Source organism: Neopsephotus bourkii, unplaced genomic scaffold (genome assembly GCF_033783945.1).
Source record: "Neopsephotus bourkii isolate Nb327-2 ecotype Australia unplaced genomic scaffold, CSIRO-AGI_Nbou_v1 NB_1630, whole genome shotgun sequence".
Classification (NCBI taxonomy): Eukaryota; Metazoa; Chordata; class Aves; order Psittaciformes; family Psittacidae; genus Neopsephotus; species Neopsephotus bourkii.
Window position 1 is genome coordinate 10,199,339 of NW_026902105.1, and position 22,299 is coordinate 10,221,637.

Below are 22,299 nucleotides of genomic sequence, written 5' to 3' on the forward strand. Positions count from 1 at the left end.
CATTACTGTTAACCTTCTGTTGTTCAGGATAGCAGAATAGCTTGGGACAAACTGGGTTATGGAAAAAACTGGCAATGCAAGTTACTTCTGAACTCAAGTTTCTTTCTGCAGTACCTTTTCTGGGATGTCTTGTTTGCTTAAGTGTAGCATCATGCAAATGCCTAGAGGCATTCTGAGTCACAGAGCACTATGTTCATGCATGTTCAAATACCCTGTGCTCAAGGTAATTGGTCTTCCAGAATCAGTAGCTTTGGGATATGTAGCAAAGAGGCATCTAAGCAGCTCTACGTGGACCCAGCCTGCATTTGACACAGTAAAAGACACAGACTTGCTGAACTCAGGATAGACCTTTGTGGAGGCAAACCAAGGGGCCCAAAGTTGCCTTCATGCTGCACTTCAGCTGCCTAAGGTGTTTAATATGGATACAGCTCATGTGCATCAGCATCTGTAATACAGTATATCTACAAAGCAGCGAATCTGCTGACAGCTAAGAAGAATATATATGAAAGTATTCATTTGAAATATAGCAGTTGCCTGTATGTAGGAAAAAAAATGAGGCAAAGCTGAAGGTGCACGTATGTAGTTCATTTTAACAGCTTTAGAAGCAATGCAGTTTTAAGAAAATTCATTCCTGTGTCGTAGTGTTAGAATAATGTCACTGAAAATAATAATGGGAGCAAGCCCAAAGAGAGTTCTATCTCTAGCAGTTCCTCAATTTTTTTAACATGTGGGGTTAATTTAATGGGATGTTCTGTTCCATTTCCCTCTATTCAATATGCACATAAATGAGGCATGGAAAAAGAATAGAAATAGTAACAGAAGAAAGCTTCATGTCTCTAGACCCCTTTGTTCAGTTCAAGGCTGTAAAGGAGACAAGTGGTTTTACCACTGAGTCCTATTCAATATATTGTTTCTGAGTACCTAGCAGCCATTATTTTTACCAAATGTGTGTGTTCTTGTAGATTAAATTCTTGCCCAAACCATGTTCCCAGACCTGTGGTGAGAATTTTCTGCCCAATGTTGTCATGTGTTGAGCAAGCTTTTCACCGTCCTTAAACTGTCATTGCCTGGGGATAATATGGGTAAGAGGGGGCACATTCTAAAGTAAAATAAAACTTGAGAAAATGATAAATATTATTTGTGGCTCAGCTCCAGTGTAAGTAATGCACTACAGAGACCTTGTCCCAGATAAAAACTGAGCACCAGACCAGTGAGTTAAGAGGAATTACAGTTTTGAGAAGCTGAGCTCTCTTTCACCTTACTCTTAATGCCTCCTTTGCTAGAAAAAGGTATCAGGAGGCACCATTGGGTAAAATTAGGAATTTAATCAAGGAGGTGGGAACAACCTAACAAATGCCTGCAGCATTTAGCCTGGAACAGCTTGCTCGATCCATTTAGTGTCTGATAGTTTGGACAAGTTGGTTAGAACACATACGTTTAGTAGAAAAAATGGCTTTTGTTATTTTTGTGTATTTGTGGCTAGCTGCTCAAAGCCTGTCTTCCGTCTAACCTGAGTGCTTGAATCAAGGTAGCTTTTCTTGCTGATAGCTCCATTTTGCACTGATCTTACAACTAACAGTCATTTTGTACTTCACCTTTGTTTTGAAACAGTTGCAGTTACAGATGTTTGACATTGTTTGTGCTACCTCGTGGGCCAATCGAGACAAATGCTGTGAGCTTCCGGGCTTGGTAAGAACCTTCTTTCAATAACTGTAGAGTTTATCTTTTACTTTCCCTTTTATTGAGAGAAATGTTGAAATGGAAAAGGATAGTTAAAAGTTTTCAAAAAGTCTGCTTGACAGTCATTGAGATGCTTGTTTCTAAATCAAGTAGGCGCTTTTGAGGCGTCCACATAGTACTGTGTCTTAGATTCATAGAATTCTTAACTTCTGAATCAAAGTTTTGGACATCATTCTCTTCCAATCTTGATCTTTCCTTAGAGAGATGAAGAAAATTGCCCTGCCCTTCCTCATGCTTGTTCCTGTTCAGAAGCTAGTAAGGGTCCCCTTGGACCTCCTGGACCACCGGTAAGGTTTTATTCAGGTTTATAGTCAACTGTAGCAAAAAGTGGCCACCTTTATTCCAAGACACGTGAATATACTGTCATTGTATAACTAATATGGTAAATTAAGGTTTAAACTATTGGAAAAGTCTTAAAATAACACTCAATTCATAGCAAAGTTGTAAAGTAATAAGCAGTAAAAAACCTTCTCACCCAATAAGTCAGTCAAATTCTCAGCGGTTTACTTGAGACCTGAAGCAGTTAGGGTGATCTTTAGACCTTGAATCTGTAGCATTAGTAGATGCCCTAGTTAGTGCCATTTATTATTACATAATTATCCACCACTGTCTGTCTACTCTAGCACATGTGCATTAAGTGTAGCTCGGAGATTTACAGTATTCTTATGAATTAAAGATCTGGGGTATGACAATGCCACTTGTATGATAAATGATGGAAGAAGACTTTTCTGTCTTAAAAACCCTACCTAGGTACAATATTTATTAGAAAGTACAACTGAAATTGCTGGTTGTTCAGAGCCTCCTAGAGGCACAATGGTACCCAGAAGAGGTACCTAACTTAGCTGCTTGCTAAGTTAGCTTGAAATGGGGCCTTCTTGTGAACAAGGCTGAACGGGGTGTTTCTCTGCTCATACTGTAAGCATGTAACCTCGATGCTGTCAGATCATGTTCTGAAGAGAAAGAGCCAGTGAAGAATGTAAAGGAAAATGAGTTTCTGAAAAGGTTAAAAGTATGCAAATTACCTGAGATACACGTCCAACAACAAAATTAACTTGCGCATAAAATACTCATGTCCTTGCAGACCTGTATCCTGCTAACAACTCAGGGGTTAGTGTTTCTGCAAGAACTGTTCTTCAAGCTCTAGTACAAAAGCCTGAAGAGGAACTCAGGAGAAAATTCACTGAAGAAGTGTATCTTGAACTAGGAAAATTTACTCTGTTCTCCTATTTGAATGTAGGTTATAAATCAAACATGGATTAAGGTTTTCATTTCTGAATATAGGTGTCCAATTTGTGTTCTGTAAAAAAAAAACAATGGGCTATTTCACACAAAAATGCAACTGAATTTGAGTAGTTTGGCCAGATGTCACAGTAAAATGAAAAATGTTTTAAAATTATTTGACTGGAAGGATGTGTGTTACTATAGTTCAAAACATACAGATCAGGAATTGCTAAATCTTACCCAGCAGTAAAATAATTTACTTCTATTTATTACATTTAGGATTAGCAGTGTTTTGAGTAGCACAGTGCCATACAAGAGAAGGCTTAAAATCAAGCAGAAAAATCACTGCTTAGGCAGGCGAGTATGTGATTCTGGAACTCAGCTTCTTCTAAGTGATGCTTTTCTGCCAGACAGTTAGGTGGTGTAGCCCTGGAAAGAAGTCAGAAGTCTAGCAAAAAGCAGAGCAGCAGAATAATGTCAGTGTTCATCTCCGTGCCAACCAAAAGTCAGAAAGTCACATGTGCTATGTCTGGTCAGTACTGCTCCAAGTCATTAAAATGTCATGTGACTTTTCCCAAAGCCAAGGATTTTTCTGTTTAAGAGATCAGGATTCTACTGTGTAGCCAGTTTTAGACACTAAACTAAAAAGGACACCAAATAAAAGGCTTCCATTTGTTTGGGATAGTAACTCTGGAAATATTTTTCTTAAGCTCTTTTAGGAAGTGGGTCATTTTGGTAAGCCAAAGTATCACTTAGCGTTAAGATTATCTGGTAGTCTTCATTGCAGGATACTGTTTTTATGGCTTTATCTTTGCCAGAATTTGGTCATGCTGTCTGAAGTCCCCCACACAAATTAAAAGTAAGTTATCACCCAAACCTGATCCCTGCTTTGAAAGGAGACTGCAGAACTGGAGAAGGTGAAGCGGGGGGGGGGGAAATATTGGAGGACTGCAAAAGTTTAACTGCAAAGAAAAGCTTTCAGTGCTTCATAGTTTACAGAAAGGAATAAAGAGGTGACTTGATAAGTGTTTCTGGGGGAGAACCCTGGCTATTAAGAAGTTATTTAAAATAAGAGAAAAAAGCATAACAGAAATTCTTGGCTAGAAGTAGAATCCAAAGAAGTGAAAAGTTTGAAATTAGTCACACAAGCTTAAGAGTGCTGCAGAATAACCACCAAAACAAGTTTACAAGAAAAATGAGGGAGGCTTTTGTGATGTTTTAATCTTAAAGCCTTTCTGGAACTTGTGCTTTCACTAAGCAAAAATTAATGGTTCAAAATATGGATAACTATACCAAATTCAGTGTGAATCTTAAAACAAATGATTTAATGGCTATTTTTAAGTATACTTTCTTACTCCATAGAAATGTGAACTGTTTCTAGAAGAAAATGGGAGAAAATGCTGTGATTTTTTTTAATGTGAAAAAGTTGCAGTTATGCTGCTGAGTATTTGCATACGAATTTTTAATCTGAGAGGCAGGAGAAAGGCAGAGGCAGGAAAAAGAGCAGAGGGAGCTACTAGGGTGGAATGCAGAAATGCAGTGACCTGGAATTTGGGAACTGGCAACTGGAACACAGCTCTGTGGAGAGCGTGGGATGAGATTTTAGGGTCGGAGCTGACCATAATGTGATGGATCATGGCCAGAGAGCTGTGGGATGGAAGTGAGGAGACTAAAGGAGCTGGGACAGAGAACAGAAAACTTCTCTGTAAGCCTACATATGAAGACTATGTGATAATACCTTCACTGAAGAGCAAGAGCCCTCTGTCACTTCCAAATATTTTTGTTATTGACATTCCTATTTAAAGTCTCATAAATACTACATATGCATGTAATCTGATAAGTGTATTCTCTATTTTTATGTTTTTAATATATTATTTATATAAGTACTTATTGTAGCCCCAAAGAATGCTATTCAGTTATGGTGCCTAGTTGTACAAGGTCCTTTTGGAGTACAAAGGAGGCAGAACCCCTGTAAAGTGCATATCCCAAGAGGCTGAGCAAGGAGATTAAGGGGAGAGGGAAATTGATTTGAAAAAAATGCTGTCTTTGAGGGCAAAGCACATGCAGCCTGTGTATACAAAACACATTCATGGCAGGCATCCACAGATATGTGCAACTCCAATATCTCCAATGATACTAATAGAAAAGCAACAGTTGGTTAATATATGATTAACAGATGTAGGCACTGCTAAAGAAAGCAAAAAAGAGAAAAATGGGCAAAAGGTACAAATGCTGCACCTAAGAGGAGTTCTAAATTAAACCACGGTAAGTCTAGTAGAACCTAGAGACAAGTCTTTTAAATACCTCCAGGGATGATGACCCCAGCACTTCCTTGGGCAGCCTGTTCCAGTGCTTGATAGCCCTTTTGGGAAATAAATTTTTCATAATATTCCCCGTAAACCTCCCCTGGCATAATTTGAGGCTGTATATTCTCATCCTATCCTTTGTTACTTGGGAGAAGAGACCGACCCCCACCTCACTCCATCCTCCTTTCAGGCAGTTGTAGAGAGTGATAAGGTCCCCCCTGAGCCTTCTCTTCTCCAGACTAAACCCCCCCTAGGTCCATCAGCCATTCCCCATCACACTTGTGCTCCAGACCCTTCACCAGCTCCATTGCCCTTCTCTGGTCCTGCTCCAGCACCTCAATGTCTTTCTTGTTGTGAGGGGCTAGAAATGAACACAGTATTTGAGGTGTAGCCTCACCAGTGCTGAGTACAGGGGTTGAACACTGCCCTGGCCCTGCTGGCCACACTATTTCTGATACAGGCCAGGATGCTGTTGGCCTTCTTGGAAAATCAGAACAATATAGTGACTTTGGTAAGAACAGACAGATGTGCAGGAGGTTTCAGCAACTGGAAAGAAACCCATAACCACATGTATACATTTCTATCCCTGCTGTAGCTTTCAATGTCATTTTCATGCTTGCGTGATATGCATTCTTGGCTCTAAAATGTAGTCCCATCTGTGTTTAGCTCTGTTCCTGTGTATGGTCACATTAAGTATGTTCTCAGTTTAATTGCTCCAATGAAGGATATTGACAGGATATTCACTGATTCTTGAACACTGATTCAGGAACAACAAAAAACTGTTTGGGCTTTGGGAGTTCTGGTTTTCAGCAAATCCTGTGCTTGTGCTCCACAGGGTGGTCCAGGTGTCAGAGGTGCCAAAGGTCATCGTGGTGATCCAGGTCCAAAGGTACCTTGTACAGCACTTTACAGTTGACAGATGCAGAGGTTCTTGATTTATCTCTGCCGCATGTAAACCTTCAAATGAATTCCAGATTGTTTCTGATGTCACTAAGGAAAAAGCACAGTGAAATGCCATTGGCATTTGGCCTTTCTCTTTTCATAACAATTGCTTGTCCTGTTTGTTCCTTGATAAAATATAGAAAATTCAGAATGCTGCTTTCACAGCATAAAATCTTCCTTTATAAAGGAAGCAGGCAGTTTTAAATTGAACCATAACTTCTCATATTTCAGATGTTTTTTGAGTCTATTGTTATTTAATTCTCCAACTAGAAGCTGCCTTTGTCCATATGATAAGAGTTTAACTCATGTCCTGTGCTTCTTTAGGGACCAGATGGACCTCGAGGTGAAATTGGTGTTCCTGGACCACAAGGACCTCCAGGACCACAGGGACCCAGTGGACTTTCAATTCAAGGGCTTCCAGTGAGTCTTATAAAATCAATAGTGTTCTTTCCTATGGCATTTTGGAAATATTTTAGACTAGACTGAAATATCTTTTGGTGTTCTGATCAGAATCTGAATTTCAGTATTTCAGGTGAAATCACAGATTTGGGTTTAACTTTCAGTGGACATGCTTTCAATGACAACATTCCCATTTTCAGTTGTGTCTGAACTTTTAGTTAGCTGCAGGGATCTGATCACAGGCTGAATATGACCCAGGATATCCTTGAAGCCTGAAGACAGGTGAAAAAACCTGCAGTGGGGGCTGTAACACAGCATCAAACCAAAATGTTAATATTTTATCTTTTCCTGGTTGTGGCATTGCTCATCGCAGATCAGTTCTAACTTGAAAGGTATACCCAAGCAAGAAAACCAAATTAGCTGCCAAAATTAAGCAACAGTATTAACTACTTTACAGAATCTATCATCAGAGGTGGTGATTAGATCTGGAGTTTGCAGCATTTCCTCATAAAGACACATTGCTAGAGTAATGAACTAGTCTTGTTTCATGTGGATTTCCAGTAGATGGGTGCACACAAGCCTTGAAAGGTAGTAGATGCATATTTGAAAGGTAGTAAATATATATATTTTCTGATAGACCTTTTATTTACTACATTATAATGCACTTTCTGCTTTTTACCTTGTCTATATGATACTGCTTGCACAATATAATGAAGTGGTGACCATGTTGCCATCAGAGAATAAAACAGAATAAGTATAAGAATAGTTATTTCATACAAAAATCATGATCTTGCATAAACTGTAAGTAAAATTAGTTTATTATCTAGAAAAGTATATCTTTGTCCTGCATATGCACTTTAGAAACACGTCTAGTTTCAGTAGAAATCCATTAGTTTCATCATTATAGGAAACACTTCTGATGGCTGAAGAGAAACAGATTCCTTTGAGAAGAAAATAACTACTTTCTTTTGTAACATCATGGCTCCAATTTTGTCAGGTTAATTCTGAAGTCTTTTAAAATTAGTTTTATTTTCTATACTTGTAAATTCTCACTTTGCAGTTTTGCAAATAAGTCCGTAGGTTTGCTTTCAGCAGGAAAAACAGTCTGTTTTCTATACTGGTTGCTTGTTTCTTTGGTTTTTTTTTTTCTAAAGAAGCTGAAAGGAACTATTAAAACCAGTAAACTAATCATATATTTGGTTTCCTATGTTCTTAATTTGCAGGGGCCACCAGGTGAAAAGGGAGAGAAGGGAGATCTTGGTTTTCCTGGCCTGCAGGTATTCCCTAAGTTACTGTTTAACCTGTCACTTACTAGGTTTGAATGTTGAATTGACATAATTGTGAATTCAGGGCACACATTCAAAACAGCTGAGAAGCATGTTGTTGCGTTAAATTTGAATGGAAGTTTAGAATGAGGAGGAATTTAGGGTGTGCTAGTGTGCAGTGACAAAATCATTCAGGGTCTAAAGGACTGATTACTTTCCTGACCCTGTTTAACTCTGAAATAGGGTCTATACAGACTCAAAAAATACCCACTTTTAGATTTCTGCTTACAGACTGAACAATCATAATCTGCTTGTTTTCACTTTAAACCCATTAAATTCCTCCTGGAATTATCTAGGAAGAAAGATCAGGCACTTAATCTTTTTGATGCCATCTTTCACAAAATTGGCATCTTAAAAAGTTGTAGTAGTCAGTGAATCAGTTTGGTGTCCAGTATTCAGTCTGGAGATTGGATTCCAATTAATTGCTGCTCTTTGGGATCTTTTGAATCTTCCCTTTTTAGACACTTCTCTTCCTCTAATTATATGCCTCTAATATTTGTTGGTTGTTAGCAAGTGGCATGCATATTCATAGGTGCAACAGATAATGAACTCATAGTCTTTCACCATAAGTCAGTTTTGTTAGCCTTGTGAACCCTGTAGTAATGGTCCCATAGTGTTGCTCTGCAGCCCACATGAGCCAGAGAGTGACATTTCATCTGAACATTAGCAAACTGCTGGATGTAACTTGTCCTGCTCAGGCAGGTATTTCCACTTTGATATTGCTGCGCTGACGTCAAGCAATATGGTAACAGACTCCATTTTAGCAACAAGACAGAGAGAGAAATAGCAGTCGTATTATTAGGTCAAGGTATTGATGCCATGCAGTGGAGTTACACTGACATGACACTGGAATAATGTAGGAAATCAAGCTCTTTTCAGCTTAGCGGCATATGAAGCCTGACTTGATGAAATTGTCAATGTTCGTAGTAGGACAGTAGTGAGGTATGAAGGCTGTGCCCTTTATCAGTGTGTGTTTAAACCTCTCTCATTTCACAGAAATGACTTCTTTACTGAATCTCTTCTTTATTGAACTCCCTAGTTCCCTTTATCCAAAAGCATGTCATACAGTTTCACTGGAAAATGGTTTAGTTGGATTCTGTTAACTAGATCTCACCATTTGCCCTCCCTTTAAAATGCTTAGGGTGTTCCAGGAGCATCAGGTTCACCTGGAAGAGATGGAGCTCAAGGTCAAAGGGTAAGGTAAAATAAACATGTTTACATTTGTTTTAAGAGTTTCCATTCCGTAATGGATATGTTTCCCAGGTTGATTTATTATGGTTTATGTCACTTGTATTCTACATTTCTGGAGACCCATATGGCTGTGCCAATCAGAGGAGAAGTCAGAGATAGGGTGAAGTATCCTTCCATCTGATAGATCAGGGTTAAGAAATACTAGATGAGTAACGGAGACCCAAGCTCTATGGATGTGTTTAATGCCTTTGATAGGAGTAATTGTCATTTGTGTCCAGCACTGCCAATTAGTCTGTTTGCTAATACTTTTAAAATTAGATGGTGGTTAAATGGTACATAATTAGTATGCAATCTAATGCAATTATCTAAATTTGCTTTCTAGTTAATTAATGAATACAAGAGACAGCTACAAGGGAATTTAATACTGAATGTAGAACAATGCCTGTAGAAACTGGTGAGATAAGGAAAAGGTGAAGAATAATACCAAAATTTAATCAACCTTATTCTGCTTCTGGTAGAGCAAATGAAAGTACTTACAGTCTATCTAGGAATCAGTATAAACAAATCCATATTCATGTGTGCAGTTAAACCTGTAAGTCCTTTTCCCTGTCTCCTTGGGGAGACTTTTGTTTCATTATTAGTCAGGCGATGGAAAGTTTTTGATAGCATAGTACTGGGTTACTGTCTACAGCAGAAGTTTATTATTAAATATGACTTTTTGGTTTCATTTGAGCAAGTTTTACATATTCATGATCCTTTTTTGGATATGTTAATGTAACCTGAACTTCAGAGAAATCTGGACCTTGTTTAGATTTCTGGCATTAACCTGAGACCTTGCTGTAAAAAAAGTAATCCCTATAGCAAAATGTGTATTTGAACTTATTATTAGGAACTTAAGCTTGGCATAACTTTATGTATAGAAGTAATTCTAATGAAGTTACTGTAGATTTTGGGCAATGCCTAGATTTTTTTTTTCCTAAAATCTTGAAAATAAAGTAATTTTATTAAAATAAAGTTTTTCACAATATTATCATTAGATGCATAACCTTCTAATCAGAACAATAGTTTTCTAATTTTCAATTAAGTTGTGCTGAAATATGAAGATACATACATTAATTTTTCTACTGTATAATGCTGTGATGCCTTCTGCATGGTAGCTCATTTTTGATGTTTTTAATATCTTCTTTTTGACTGTGTTTGAATTTCCCCCCCCTGAATTCCCCCTGCCTGGTGTCACCTCTTCACCCCAGGTTAATAAAGACCTGGAGCCTGATGGAGATTTGGATTTTTGCACTATGCTGTCTAATCTTGATCATAGCCAGGTTGAGGTGACTTGGAGCTAAATGCTGTATGTGTGAGTGGTATGTTCCTCCTCTTCCTGCGTTCCTGATCACGAGGAACAGGGACCATTGTGCAATTCGAGAAGAAAATTCAATGTTTTTATTGTGTTCTGTAGGTAACTTTGTATTTAGCAGTGGAGACCCACAGTCTTGGTGTCAGCCAGCAGTTCAGAAGTGATCTAGCTGTCCCACATGTGGAAGTCAGGAGGCTGGTGCAGAGGTGGTATTTCTGAGAAAAGCTATTAGGAAGACTAGTGCAGCAAAGGCATTTGATGCAGCCTGGAAAGGTCCTGCAGTGCTTATTCTGTAGAAGACCCCTATGTTGCCTGTAATAATGTAGCACAATTACCTAAATTGCCATTTTTTATGGATATTGTAATAATGCTTCGTTCATGTGCTCACTTTCTTCTGGTGTTAATCAGAAGAGCTGGACAAATAGCCTAGATCTCATAAAATCAGGTCTGTTAGCTTGTTATTGTTTCTGTGTGACCCTCATGCAATATTTTTCCAGCAGTAATTATTTCTATGGCAACAAATAATTATGTTATAGTAATTTCATGGTGCTGTAACTCATTTGAATCCTGTGAAGTTATGACAGCATAAAATTGCTTTTAATGGGTGAAGATTCAAACTGAGGATTTCACTGCAGTCTCTTTGAAGGCCAAGTGCTCAAGAAAGGCATAATTCTAAGGGCATAACTGCAGCAACAGCAAAGAAGAACTGGAAAATTCCTGAAAAGTAAATTGCTGTTTTGTATAATGTTCCCTTTGTTGGGCTTCCTCCTTTTAGCCAAGATGCCAAACTGTCTTCCAGCTATTAAACTACTAGAACTGATGTTCTCTGTGTTATTCTTAGTTTAGCTGTCATTTCCTCTTTAGTATTTATTGTTCATTGAAATATTTTCTTTATGGTGGTACCAGTGCTGTACAGTACTTAAACAGATGACCCAATCACACTGATTTTAATGGAAGGTAAGCTTGGGGCTGGTATCTGTTGAGAGATCTCTGAAAGCTTTGCTGAACTGGGTATAACAGGATGTTAGGTTCAAGAAGTCCTGGAATGGAGATTTTTTTTCCTTACAGTTGCTGGGAGTTGGAATTACTTCACTTTTAAGTTCTTTTCCTTCTCTTTTTTTTTTTTTCTTGATTCTTAGTGTTCATCTTGGCTGTTTTTATTTTTGAAGTCAGTTGAGAAAAGGGTTTGTTTTTTTTTTCCTCCTAGTGTATTAATTCACCAATTAGTTTATAAAGGTTCATTTTGCATTTCTGAACTTACAGTCTTTGGTTTATTTGTTTCTCTTGGGTTTTTAGTAACATTAAGAAACAGAGCATCTCCTCTCTATCATTTTCTTGATGTAATGCTTTTCATAGGAAAAAGAGTGGGATGTAATGAAAATACCATGGGAAGGTTGAATCAGAGTCAAAAATTCATTCTGTCATAATAAAGCAAACTTTCTGAATGTCCATGATATTGTTTTATACCTGTCTGGTAACTAGTTTAAATCTACATCTCAGACTACACACAAGGAACTATCTCCTTCTCTCTCATCAGCTTCCAGTTATAAAAGATTTTATAAAATAGAAAATGACCTCTCCAAGGTCAGGTCGCAATCGCAATCCCAATTCTCTTTCAAAGCGCAGGCCACTTGAGAGGACAGATACACAAAGCTGCAACAAAAGAAACCTAATAGCCCATCCTGAGTGCTCTGCTTGATGACACAATGTAGGGAGGGTTCTCCATTGTTCTGACTCCCAAGTTTGTATCTCTTGCACCCATCATGTTGTTACTGCTCACTGTTGCCTGGTGGTTTCCTCAGGGTGTTTTCTCATAGCCAGACTTCTTGGTAAAGAGGTATAGTGGTTGTTGCTTATCAGGTTATAGTTCTGGAGGATGCTCTGTTGGGTGTGTTTCCTTCCCTATATGTCTGGTAGGGTGGGACCACAGAGTTAAACTGTCAAGACACTGGTCTGCACAAAGATACCTCTACCTAATAGACTCATAGAATAGTTAGGGTTGGAAAGGACCTTAAGATCATGTAGTTCCAACCCCCCTGCCATGGGCAGGGACACCTCCCACTAAGCCATGCCACCCCAGGCTCTGTCCAACCTGGCCTTGAACACCACCAGGGATGGAGCATTCACAACTCCAGAGAGGATGAATCAGTTTCTTTAACATTTCTTCAGCTCTTAATGGCTCCTGTTCAGCTCACTCTGACAAAGAGACCAGCTCTGAGACATGAGGCCTTTGCCTAGAGACAAGTAAATTAGGTATTGCCAGAACATAATTCTGAGCACTCTCTAGTGACCTTTGCTGTCTAATGCCTGTCATTCTTGGCAGTGTTGAGCTGGGCCAGCTCTTTCAGGACATTGTTCAGGGGATAGCACAAATCAGAAGCAGGGAGTTTAGATGCCTCCTGTTTTAATGGAATTTCTAGGATCATAAAATGAAAGTTGGGATGGACCTTCAGAGGTCATCTAGTTCAACAGTCTGCTCAAAACTGGTCTGATCAGATGAGGTTGCTCAGGTCCATATTAAGCTGAGTCTTGAAGGCTTCCAAGTATGAAGATTCCACAAGCCCTCTGAGCAACCCATGGCAGTATTAACTTTCACAGTTTCCTTGTAACACTTTTTTGCCCCTACCTGTTGACTTGTTGTCCCATAGGAACCCCGATACTCTTTCACAATGCCACAGAAATGCAGTTGTGTATGGTGATCAGAGCTGTGTCACATCTTTTTCTTTAATGACTTGTCTAATATGCAACCAAAGGCATAGTCACAGGGGCACAGATACACAAGGCAGGGAGTGTTATCTTCCAGACGTTAATCTTAAGAGCATACTGCAAATATTGGTGGAGAAATATGACTAATTGACAACAGATATGCAAAAAATACCTATTTTAAATTATGAAGAATTAATAGGCAATTTCAGACTCTCAGCTTTTAGATGGTTCAGGTAGTTTCACGAGGAAGAGAGGAAATGCTGAGACAGAATTATTATGTGTTAAGACAAAACTAGCCTGCTTTGGTTAAATAAAGGCTGTGTGTTCTGAGCAACATTTAACCCAATGTTTCTGGGTTAGCTTTAATTTAAAATAGCTCATGTTGGTGAAAATCCTTTGCAAGCTACTCCTTGGATTAATAGCTTGAGATAGTGTTTAGTAAAGTTTCTCTGATGCTCACAGTGGTTCAGGTTGAAAGGAGGAACAGTTATTTTTAAAATGTTCATTAGAAAGAGAAAATAAATAAATAAAAACATAAGGCAGTCGTGGGTCCCAGGCTGCAGCATTTTCTTAAAGGCTGTACGTGGAAGTCTTTCAAGCCTGGGCTCAGTAGCTGCAGTTAAGGTTTTGCCAGTATCTAGTCCTGCTTGAAAAATCACCTCTCCACAAGTCCCTCTAAGAATTCCAGGCTACCAAAAGCTAAAGATTTTATAGTGAGGTTAGCAGCAGTACTGACTTCAGCACACTGGAGTCTTTACAGGGATTCAAATGCTGCCTACATTCTCTGGTTCCATTTGTATTCGAGCAAATAAAATCCCTCATAATAAAATCTGTCATAGTTACAATGTATTTCTCTATAACTTTTTTTTCATGCTATTAGCAAAATATGTCCTGATTTAAGTTAATGTTCCAAAATAATATGCACCTTGATTTTAAACTGTCATACAGCTGATATCACACATCAAAATCTGTCCCATCCTGCTCTTGGACATGCAGCTCCATGGAGGACATTCAGCAGCTCTGTACAGAATCATTTCCATCCTAGATGAGACTGCATCAGAGGAAGTGCTCTTGTGCTGTATAATTTTCTCAGTCATTCTGGAGATGGCTAAGCTAAGAGAAGACTTCAGTAAGCTGGAGACTAAATAACATCTTTAAGGCTTCAGTGCTCAGAATACAATTCTGTGAATTCTTACAGTGCTCTGTTTAATTTTGCATTACACAGACCAAAAATAATGGAGGAGAGTGCCAGAAGAAATACATTCCCAGTCTTCCTGCCAGTTTCCTGGTACCTGCTAATCTCCTCTGCTCACTACTCACAAGTTCAGAATGAGTATCAGATCCGTTCAGGGCACTGGATGGTCTGAGTAACACCATCTTCAACCCTGTTGGAAGCATAAACAAGTATCTTTGGTTATTTACCTACAAGACAGAATGGGTATTGTCAAACCAAACCTTTCTTTGACTTCATCTATAAGCATATAGGAATTTTCACATCTAACAAATGGTTAGGTAGGAGGCAATATTTTTTTGTGACCAAGTAATGCTAACCTAGTGCCAAGAGAATTAATCCTAGGAGAATAAACAGGAGATGATTCTTGAGCAGCCAAGAGTAAGAATATTGCTCAGAAGAAAGAAACTGTGAAACATATTCAATGAAAATGTCATTCTGATCATAACGTTAGTCCTATTCTTTGACTGTGATGGGAGAAGGGAGGGACATACAGTGTAATTTTTCTTTAGAAGTTTGTGGGAATCCACACTAGATCCTAGAAGTCAATGGAAAGCTCTGCATTTCCCTCCTCTTAGTTAAAATAAGCCCTTAAGAAAATGAGATCAGTTTTCATCCTCCTTTAGGACTGATCAAAAATACATGCAGATTTTAAATCTTTGCTTCAAAAAGTGAAGCATATCAATCTTCCTGAAGGTTTTACTGTGTACTCTCTAGTTTGCATTATCTTTTTAGGGGCTTCCATGTTATTATAAAACTGTGAATAGTTATCACTGATTTTTTTAAAGCGCTGTTCACAGCTAAATGCTTCTTCCAGAGGCTATCAAACCCCTATTTTATAATTTTTAATGCATTTCTAAGTTCCTTATCCCATTCTCTTTCCTCTAGAATCACCAATTTTAAAGCCTTGAACAAACTTTCCTTTGCAGATTTGTTTGAGCTAAGCTTGTAATCTTTTCTCTGTATATGTCTTATAACTACTGTGATGCAGACACTATTAGCATCTTTATGACGGTGCCACTTAGCTGTTACATTTGCTTTAGTTCTTACTGTGATAGGTGAGCTGCTTTGGTCCTTGAAGCTTCAGGAGCCATCTGGCTGCAATGAGAAATAGGAAAGCATTTCCTTATCAGCTCAAAGGATGAGTAGATAACATAACATGAGTTACTATGATGTGGCTTATTTTATCAGTGAAACACCCTTTTAGTGGAATTTTAAAGAATGTTTTCCAGGTACATGGAAGATAACATTCCCCAGCCACTGTTTCATGCCATATGATAGCAGGTTTGAATCACAGTTTCCAAATTACGTAAAGCGTAGAACTAGTCGTTCATGCTATGTTCATTACTAAAATCAGGAAAAAACAGTACAAAATGAAAAAGTTGTGATTTTTCTTTTCTGAAGTTCTAGGAGATACTGAGGCCTAGAATGTTCTTTACTGTGTGTGTCATCGTAAACACTTTCATGTCCTCTCTTCCCTTCTGCTCTCACCTCTATATTCTGGTCTTGGGCCAGAGATAAGATCACATTTCTCCTTTTTAGGCTGTGTAGTAATTGAGGAATTGACTTATCACCAGCCTGGTCAGAAACCTATGCTTTGTAGCATGTGGTTACAAAATGTGCATATTGGTTAATTTGTCAGAATACTTTATTAATAGTGTATTTTCTTCTACATCTGGTCAGTCTTTTTTCTATGATGTGCTTGATTTCCAGTTTCCAAGTTATCTTTAGTTTTTGGCTCTCATTTCTGGAAGCTCTGAACCACGTTCATAATGTAAACCACATGAACGTTCTTGCTCCTTCCTGAATCAGGACCTTGGTGATAGCTAGTACATATGTAGAGTATTGCAGGGCAGAGAGATAGGGTCTTTCAGCACTTAATCAGTGGGACTGCAATAGTTGCAGCCAGTGAGAACAGATGTAGAAGTGTGACCCGCCTTGTGGTACAAAGTTTGACAGCAGCCCTCTCATTTACCTAATGGCAGCAGCATTGCAAGTGAAATTCACTCAAAGGTGAAAATTGCCAATACGAAGAATTTTGCATTGCTGCTTCATACTTCAAAAGCATTGCGAGATTATTTGGATTTTTTATGTCCCTGACACCATAGCACCTTTTCAGCAAATAAGGGAATTTTCTTTTAAGAAACAACTGGTGCCAGTTATTAATTTAAGAAAAAGCAAAGAACAAAAAGGAAAAAAAAAAGTCTTCTGGATGAAATGGAACAGACTCCTGAAGTACATACAAAAGGCTGATAAAATTGCATATATTTTTCTTTTATAGGGCCTTCCTGGCAAAGACGGACCCACAGGCCCACAAGGACCTCCTGGCCCAACAGTGAGTATGGCCCATGGAATTTGTTACTGTAAAGGCAGGATTTGGGAGAATGGTATGTCACTCTGTTATCTAGGATTCAATGGATAGACCCAAGGCCAAGGGTTTTCCTTAGAAGTTGAAATTCTCATGACGCATGGGGTTGGCAGAGAGCTGCTTGTCTCACGTCATTTCTTTCCACTTTTACTTTTTTCTTACTCAGGAAAAAATGTTTCACATGGGAAGGAGAGACAGTTCCATCAATTGATTGCTTTACATAGCATTTTTTTTATCTTAGTCAAGTACCAGCACTATATAAAGAGAATTAGTGCTCCTAACATTTGAAACGCTTTCTTATGAGAAATTCCAATTAGGATTATTACTTAAAGGAACCAACAAGTTTGTTTTGGGGTGGAGGTGGGTGTATGTATTCAAATGCTTTCATAGAGTAATCAAGGAAGACAGCAGAGGACACATTCAGCTTTCACAGCAAGGCGTATGTTGCCTTCAGAATTGGTCTCATCTGATTCTGATTCAGTCTTCCCAGGTAGGGCAGCCATGCAAAGTTAGTGCCTTCTTGGTAGATTTAAGTCATTTGGTGAAACTGATGATTGTATTGAGTATGCTCCAAGAAAACCTCTTCTTTTTACAAAGAATATTGTGAGTCATCCCCCCTGAACATGGTAGTAATGTCCAGGGGTTCAGCGATATGTGACTGTTTCAGAAAGCAAGCAACATGCATCCATTTTTCTCAAGTGCTTTTCTCAGAGCTGTGCTTTTGATGCTCTTATACCTGCAACATGTACTTAGTCCTCTCTCCCAGCATCTCCAGTCTTTGACTGGCATTTCCCCATCACAAAGTATTTCTCTTGTCAGGATTCATGGATGTTGATTGTCATCACCACTGTTTTGTTCCTCTTCATGTAGGGCATACCTGGTGCTCCAGGTGTTCCAGGTGTTACTGGAAGCCAAGGGCCACAAGGTGATGTTGGAGCTCCTGTGAGTAAAATCAATTACTATTGCTATATTTGCTGTTGTGCATAAATTCATTTCTGATCCCGGTTTTGCTGTTTTACAGAACTCCTTCATATTTATAGTTAAGGATCTGTTTGCAGTCAGTGGCTAAGAGAAACAGCAGATGGATCCTTCTTTGTTCATTCTTCATGATTAAATTTATTTGCTGATCTTGCATATGATATCTGGAATATAGGGATTAGAGAGTCACAACATGAGATTAAATTACAGATGTTAAAAACATAACAGTATGTGAATTTGTAGTCTGTGTGTAATTACTTTCTCCTTTTTTCCCTTTCCACTTCAAACAACTCTCTGGCAATTAAAGTCTGCCATTTATTAACTTGAGTATTTCCAAAATATGATTCTGATTTTCAAATTGTGAAAATATTGCATGAATAAAAACTGTCTTTCATGGGTTTACAGTAGAACAACTGAGTAATGATCAGGGCTTTTTCTAGGATGATGTTAAAAGTCTGACCATCGGTTTCGCTGAGTGGAAAATTATACCCTCTGTACCAAAAAGTAGTATTAGGAACCTCTAATGCTAAGTTTGTTTTTCAGATATTTTAATTTATTATACCACTCCCCCAAGTAGTCTAATTAGAAGAGAGAACCACAACAATAAAATGAGTGTAGGTTACGTAAGAGATTTACAGTGGACCTCTTTTGTTCTGTAACACTTCCAATGACAGATAATATTTTGTATTCACATTTTAACATTTGATTGCTTGATTAATTATAAAGCCTTCTAATTTTTTTTACATGTCACAGTAAATGTTCTTTTTAAAGACATGGGACAATTTTGTATTTCTGACTTGATTTGTAGAATAGATTTATTTTCATTCTTTTCTTTCAAAATCCAGTTTGCTTTGGAGATTTAGTCCAGTGGAAGCATTTTTATTTAGTTAGGTGGAAATAAAACATCTGATAATATATAAGCAAAGATAATAACCTAATACCCAATTCTGCATAGTTTCTAAGTAAGTATAATCATGAGATCTACTGAGGAGGTTTGATGAGCTATGGAACTCATTACTATCAATGTGTAACATGCTGACTTTTCAGTTCCTGTCCAAACACATGTTCCAGATATCGAACTAAATATCCTAGAGTGTTACTATTCCTGTGAGTTATGTAAAAGCTCTGCTGTGAATATTTGGGCTTTAGTAGTTCTGAAAAAACAGCTAGGTGAGGGAAAAGTTATTGAGCTTCAGTAAGGGCCTTTCTCAAAATGTAGAGTAATAGAAAAGAGACATAGAAATAGCCTTCCAATCTTTGTAGGGGTTTCTTCTTTCCCAGGCAAGAATAAGCTGTGCTTTAACCATGCATCAGTCACGTAGACCTTTCCTTGCTTCAGGAGTTCCTGAAAGATGGTCTAGCCTACCCCAAAAACCTCCACTGGTGAAGTTGTAACTGCTATAGACAACTTCCTCCATTTCATAATGATCCCTGACATCACTATAGTATTACATCATCTTTAATGTCATACTCAGTTTTCCCAGTTTGATCCCATTGCTGACTTTGTTCATAGTGGATGCAGAGTATTGGTGCAGTAAATGCAATGAATTTCAGAATGATATTTTGTCTACCATCAGCCTTCTCTTCCTTATACTCAGTGATAATTAGACCCATTTCAGCCATGTGAAATGCATCATCTGGCCACTTGCCTTTGCTGCCATTTTAAACAAGAAAATTCAGTTGCGATAAACCCCTGAGAAAGTCATTGTTGCTATGTAAATTGTTTTGTTGCGTACTGAAACAGGAAAAGTGTATTTGTTATTGTCACATAACTTCCTGAAACCTTGTTTACTTTTTCTCCTTTTACTGTGATGCTGCAAGGGAGAGAATGTTTGGATGTTAAAAATTTTGAGTGAGAACAAAATGAGAATTAATTTTGTATTGAATCTTTCCATAGGGTCCTCCTGGAGCTAAGGGTGAAAGGGGTGAGCGGGTAAGTCTATGCTTCTGTTAGCCACCATTCTTTTTCTTCCCGTCTAGCTTTCTCTCTCATAAAAAGTTTTATCTGTCTATTTATCTTTCTCTGTTTACAGGCACAATAGTTTTCCCTATGCAATCAAGAAAACTTTTCTTCTTTTCCAGACATTGTCTTATATATAGCTATATTAATGGTTTGAATGTGAGAAGTATGTAGCATTAAGCATGTTCCCAAATCTATCACTGGGGTTATCTTCTCAGACCTCTGTTTGCTGGCTAAAACCAGTAATGGGAACCAGGGGAATCTCAAAACTTATTTGGCTTCTCTTCTCATCTGTGAGGGTATAATCTCTCAGGGATAGTAAATGTATTTCATTGCTGTAAGCGTTTTCAAGACAGAAATGATGCAAATTGTGTTTTGACACTGCTGCTGTCATTATCCAGGGTGATCTCCAGTCCCAAGCAATGGTACGTGCTGTTGCTCGTCAAGTGTGTGAGCAACTCATCCAGGGTAAGTACATAAATAGTTAACATACTTATATCTCTAGAATGGATCTTTTCCTGCCACAATTACAAATATGATGCTTTTCAAAGCATCCAAGGGGTTCTGTTTGTTTTAGGCTAGACAGTCAAGATTTATATTCCAACTAGATTTATGTTCACCTGGATTTATGTCTAACTAGAGTTGATTAGCATCAGCCATCTAAAAAAAAAACCAACCTGAATTGTCTCCAAGCTATTACAGTATACAAAAGTTTCTTCTGTAACACTTTTAAATATTTATCGACATGAAAAACCCCCAAAGCAAGGAAATAAAATTCTACACAATAGTTCTTCCATTTTCTGGGTACTCCTAAACCACCGTTTTTCCACCAAGCACATAACTTCTTATTATCAAAGCATGACAGACCACAGCCTTGAGGACCTGCCAGTGCTCTGCTCAAACTCATCCTAGCTGGATTCTTCACTGAAACTTGAAAATGATGATATTTCTTTTCCTGCCAGGTCATATGGCAAGATATAACTCGATTCTGAACCAGATTCCAAGCCAGTCTGTCTCAACACGAACCATCGCAGGACCTCCTGGTGAGCCAGGTCGGCCAGGGGCTCCAGGGCCACAGGGTGAGCAAGGATCACCGGGCATGCAAGGGTTTCCAGGAAGCCCTGGTCAACCAGGAAGACCAGGAGAAAGAGGTAGGCTTCTTGCTTCACATACACAGAAATGTAACTCCCTTGTCTGATATACTCCAACGGCTTCTGTCTCCTGTGTAAATGTGAGAGAAGCAGTCTTCTCACTAGCTGGTTGGTGAGCTCAACACAGACCATAATGAAAGTTCTGGAGACATTCAGTCATGAAGGCAATGTAGGCTTTGCTGAGCATGATTTGGCAGGATCAGATAGAGGTTTAATGCCTAAACTGCTGAGTACTGGTGGCACCTAATTGGGCACATCCTATCACATCATGCTTTCATCTTAGTAGAACTCTGAAGTGAGATGAATCTCTACATGTATATGCAAAGGAGCTTGTAAAAGACAAGTGGACAAGAAAGCTGCAAACTGATAGGTCCATGTTGGGGAAAGACCGAGCTATTCTGCTAAACTTGAAACATGTCAGTCTGAATATTTCTAAGTTAGGATTATCTGACAAGAGCAAGGTTGGTAAGAAAAGGGGAAAATTCCTAGTTTATCAGGGGTTGAGAGGATTAAGGAGAGGAATTGGTGAGATCAGAGAGAAGTAATACAATCAAATGTTGATTTACAGGTATTCCCTTCGTATTCTTACGTTTAGGCTTGATCCCTATCTCCTTCCCTCCACAGGCATTGCCTAATAAAGACACAAACTCCATGTTTTAATGTACTCTTCTGTGCAACTCTGGCAATCTCTGGTGCACCAGAGTGGCACTAATCTCACAGAGGTAGTACTGAGTTGATCTGTAACTGTGAAAGTGCTTATAAGACCATCACACAAGGAAGTGACCAAAACCCAAAGACAAATGTGATATTCAAAAGCAATGAATTGCTGCTGCTCTTAAAAAGTCTGCTAACTAGGGTTTTAAAACTGAATTGCTATGAAGGCTGTTCGGTTCAGGAGCTTAATAGTCCTAGTTCACAGCAGCCATGATGACCAGAGCTAAAGAATATCTTTGACTGAACCTATGATTGTGTGGTTCCTTTCTTCCCCTCAAGACTGTAATTCTAATTACCATCTTGAAACAAGAGGCAAGGTTTAGGGTACTGACCTTTCAGTCATGCTACTGCCTGCTCCAGCTGGGCAAGGACCAGACATCATCAAGAAAGGAGAAATGAGGGATTGTGAGACCAGTAGAGAAGAAAGGCCAGGTTCAATGGGGCTTTGAACAACCTGGTCTACTGAAAGGTGTCCCTAGCCATGGCAGGGTGGTTGGAACTGGGCGAGCTTTAAGGTCCCTTCTAACCCAAACCATTCTGTGATTCCATGAAAATTGGAAGAGGCAGAAAATGAGGAGCTAAATTTAAGTGGTGATCTGGAGAGACTGAATGCAAATTTCAGGGTAGTTGTTTCCATACTAATACTAGTGTAATTTAAATGGTTTCTCAGGCAGGGACTGTCACAGAATGTTTTGGTAGGGCTGCAGGAACAG

The 22,299-nt window shown here is 38.6% G+C and overlaps 1 protein-coding gene across 2 annotated transcripts in view; it reads left to right on the forward strand.

The window, feature by feature from the left end:
* Positions 1-22,299, forward strand: part of COL14A1 (collagen type XIV alpha 1 chain) — a 117,470-nt gene that overhangs the window by 84,512 nt on the left and 10,659 nt on the right. For both annotated transcript variants that reach the window (XM_061373461.1, XM_061373460.1), the window contains exons 35-45: positions 1,612-1,689; positions 1,941-2,027; positions 6,103-6,156; positions 6,534-6,629; positions 7,832-7,885; positions 9,075-9,128; positions 16,697-16,750; positions 17,654-17,725; positions 19,659-19,694; positions 20,123-20,189; positions 20,684-20,872. In XM_061373461.1, coding sequence (XP_061229445.1) covers positions 1,612-1,689; positions 1,941-2,027; positions 6,103-6,156; positions 6,534-6,629; positions 7,832-7,885; positions 9,075-9,128; positions 16,697-16,750; positions 17,654-17,725; positions 19,659-19,694; positions 20,123-20,189; positions 20,684-20,872 — 841 coding nt within the window. The remainder of the gene's footprint in view (positions 1-1,611; positions 1,690-1,940; positions 2,028-6,102; positions 6,157-6,533; positions 6,630-7,831; positions 7,886-9,074; positions 9,129-16,696; positions 16,751-17,653; positions 17,726-19,658; positions 19,695-20,122; positions 20,190-20,683; positions 20,873-22,299) is intronic.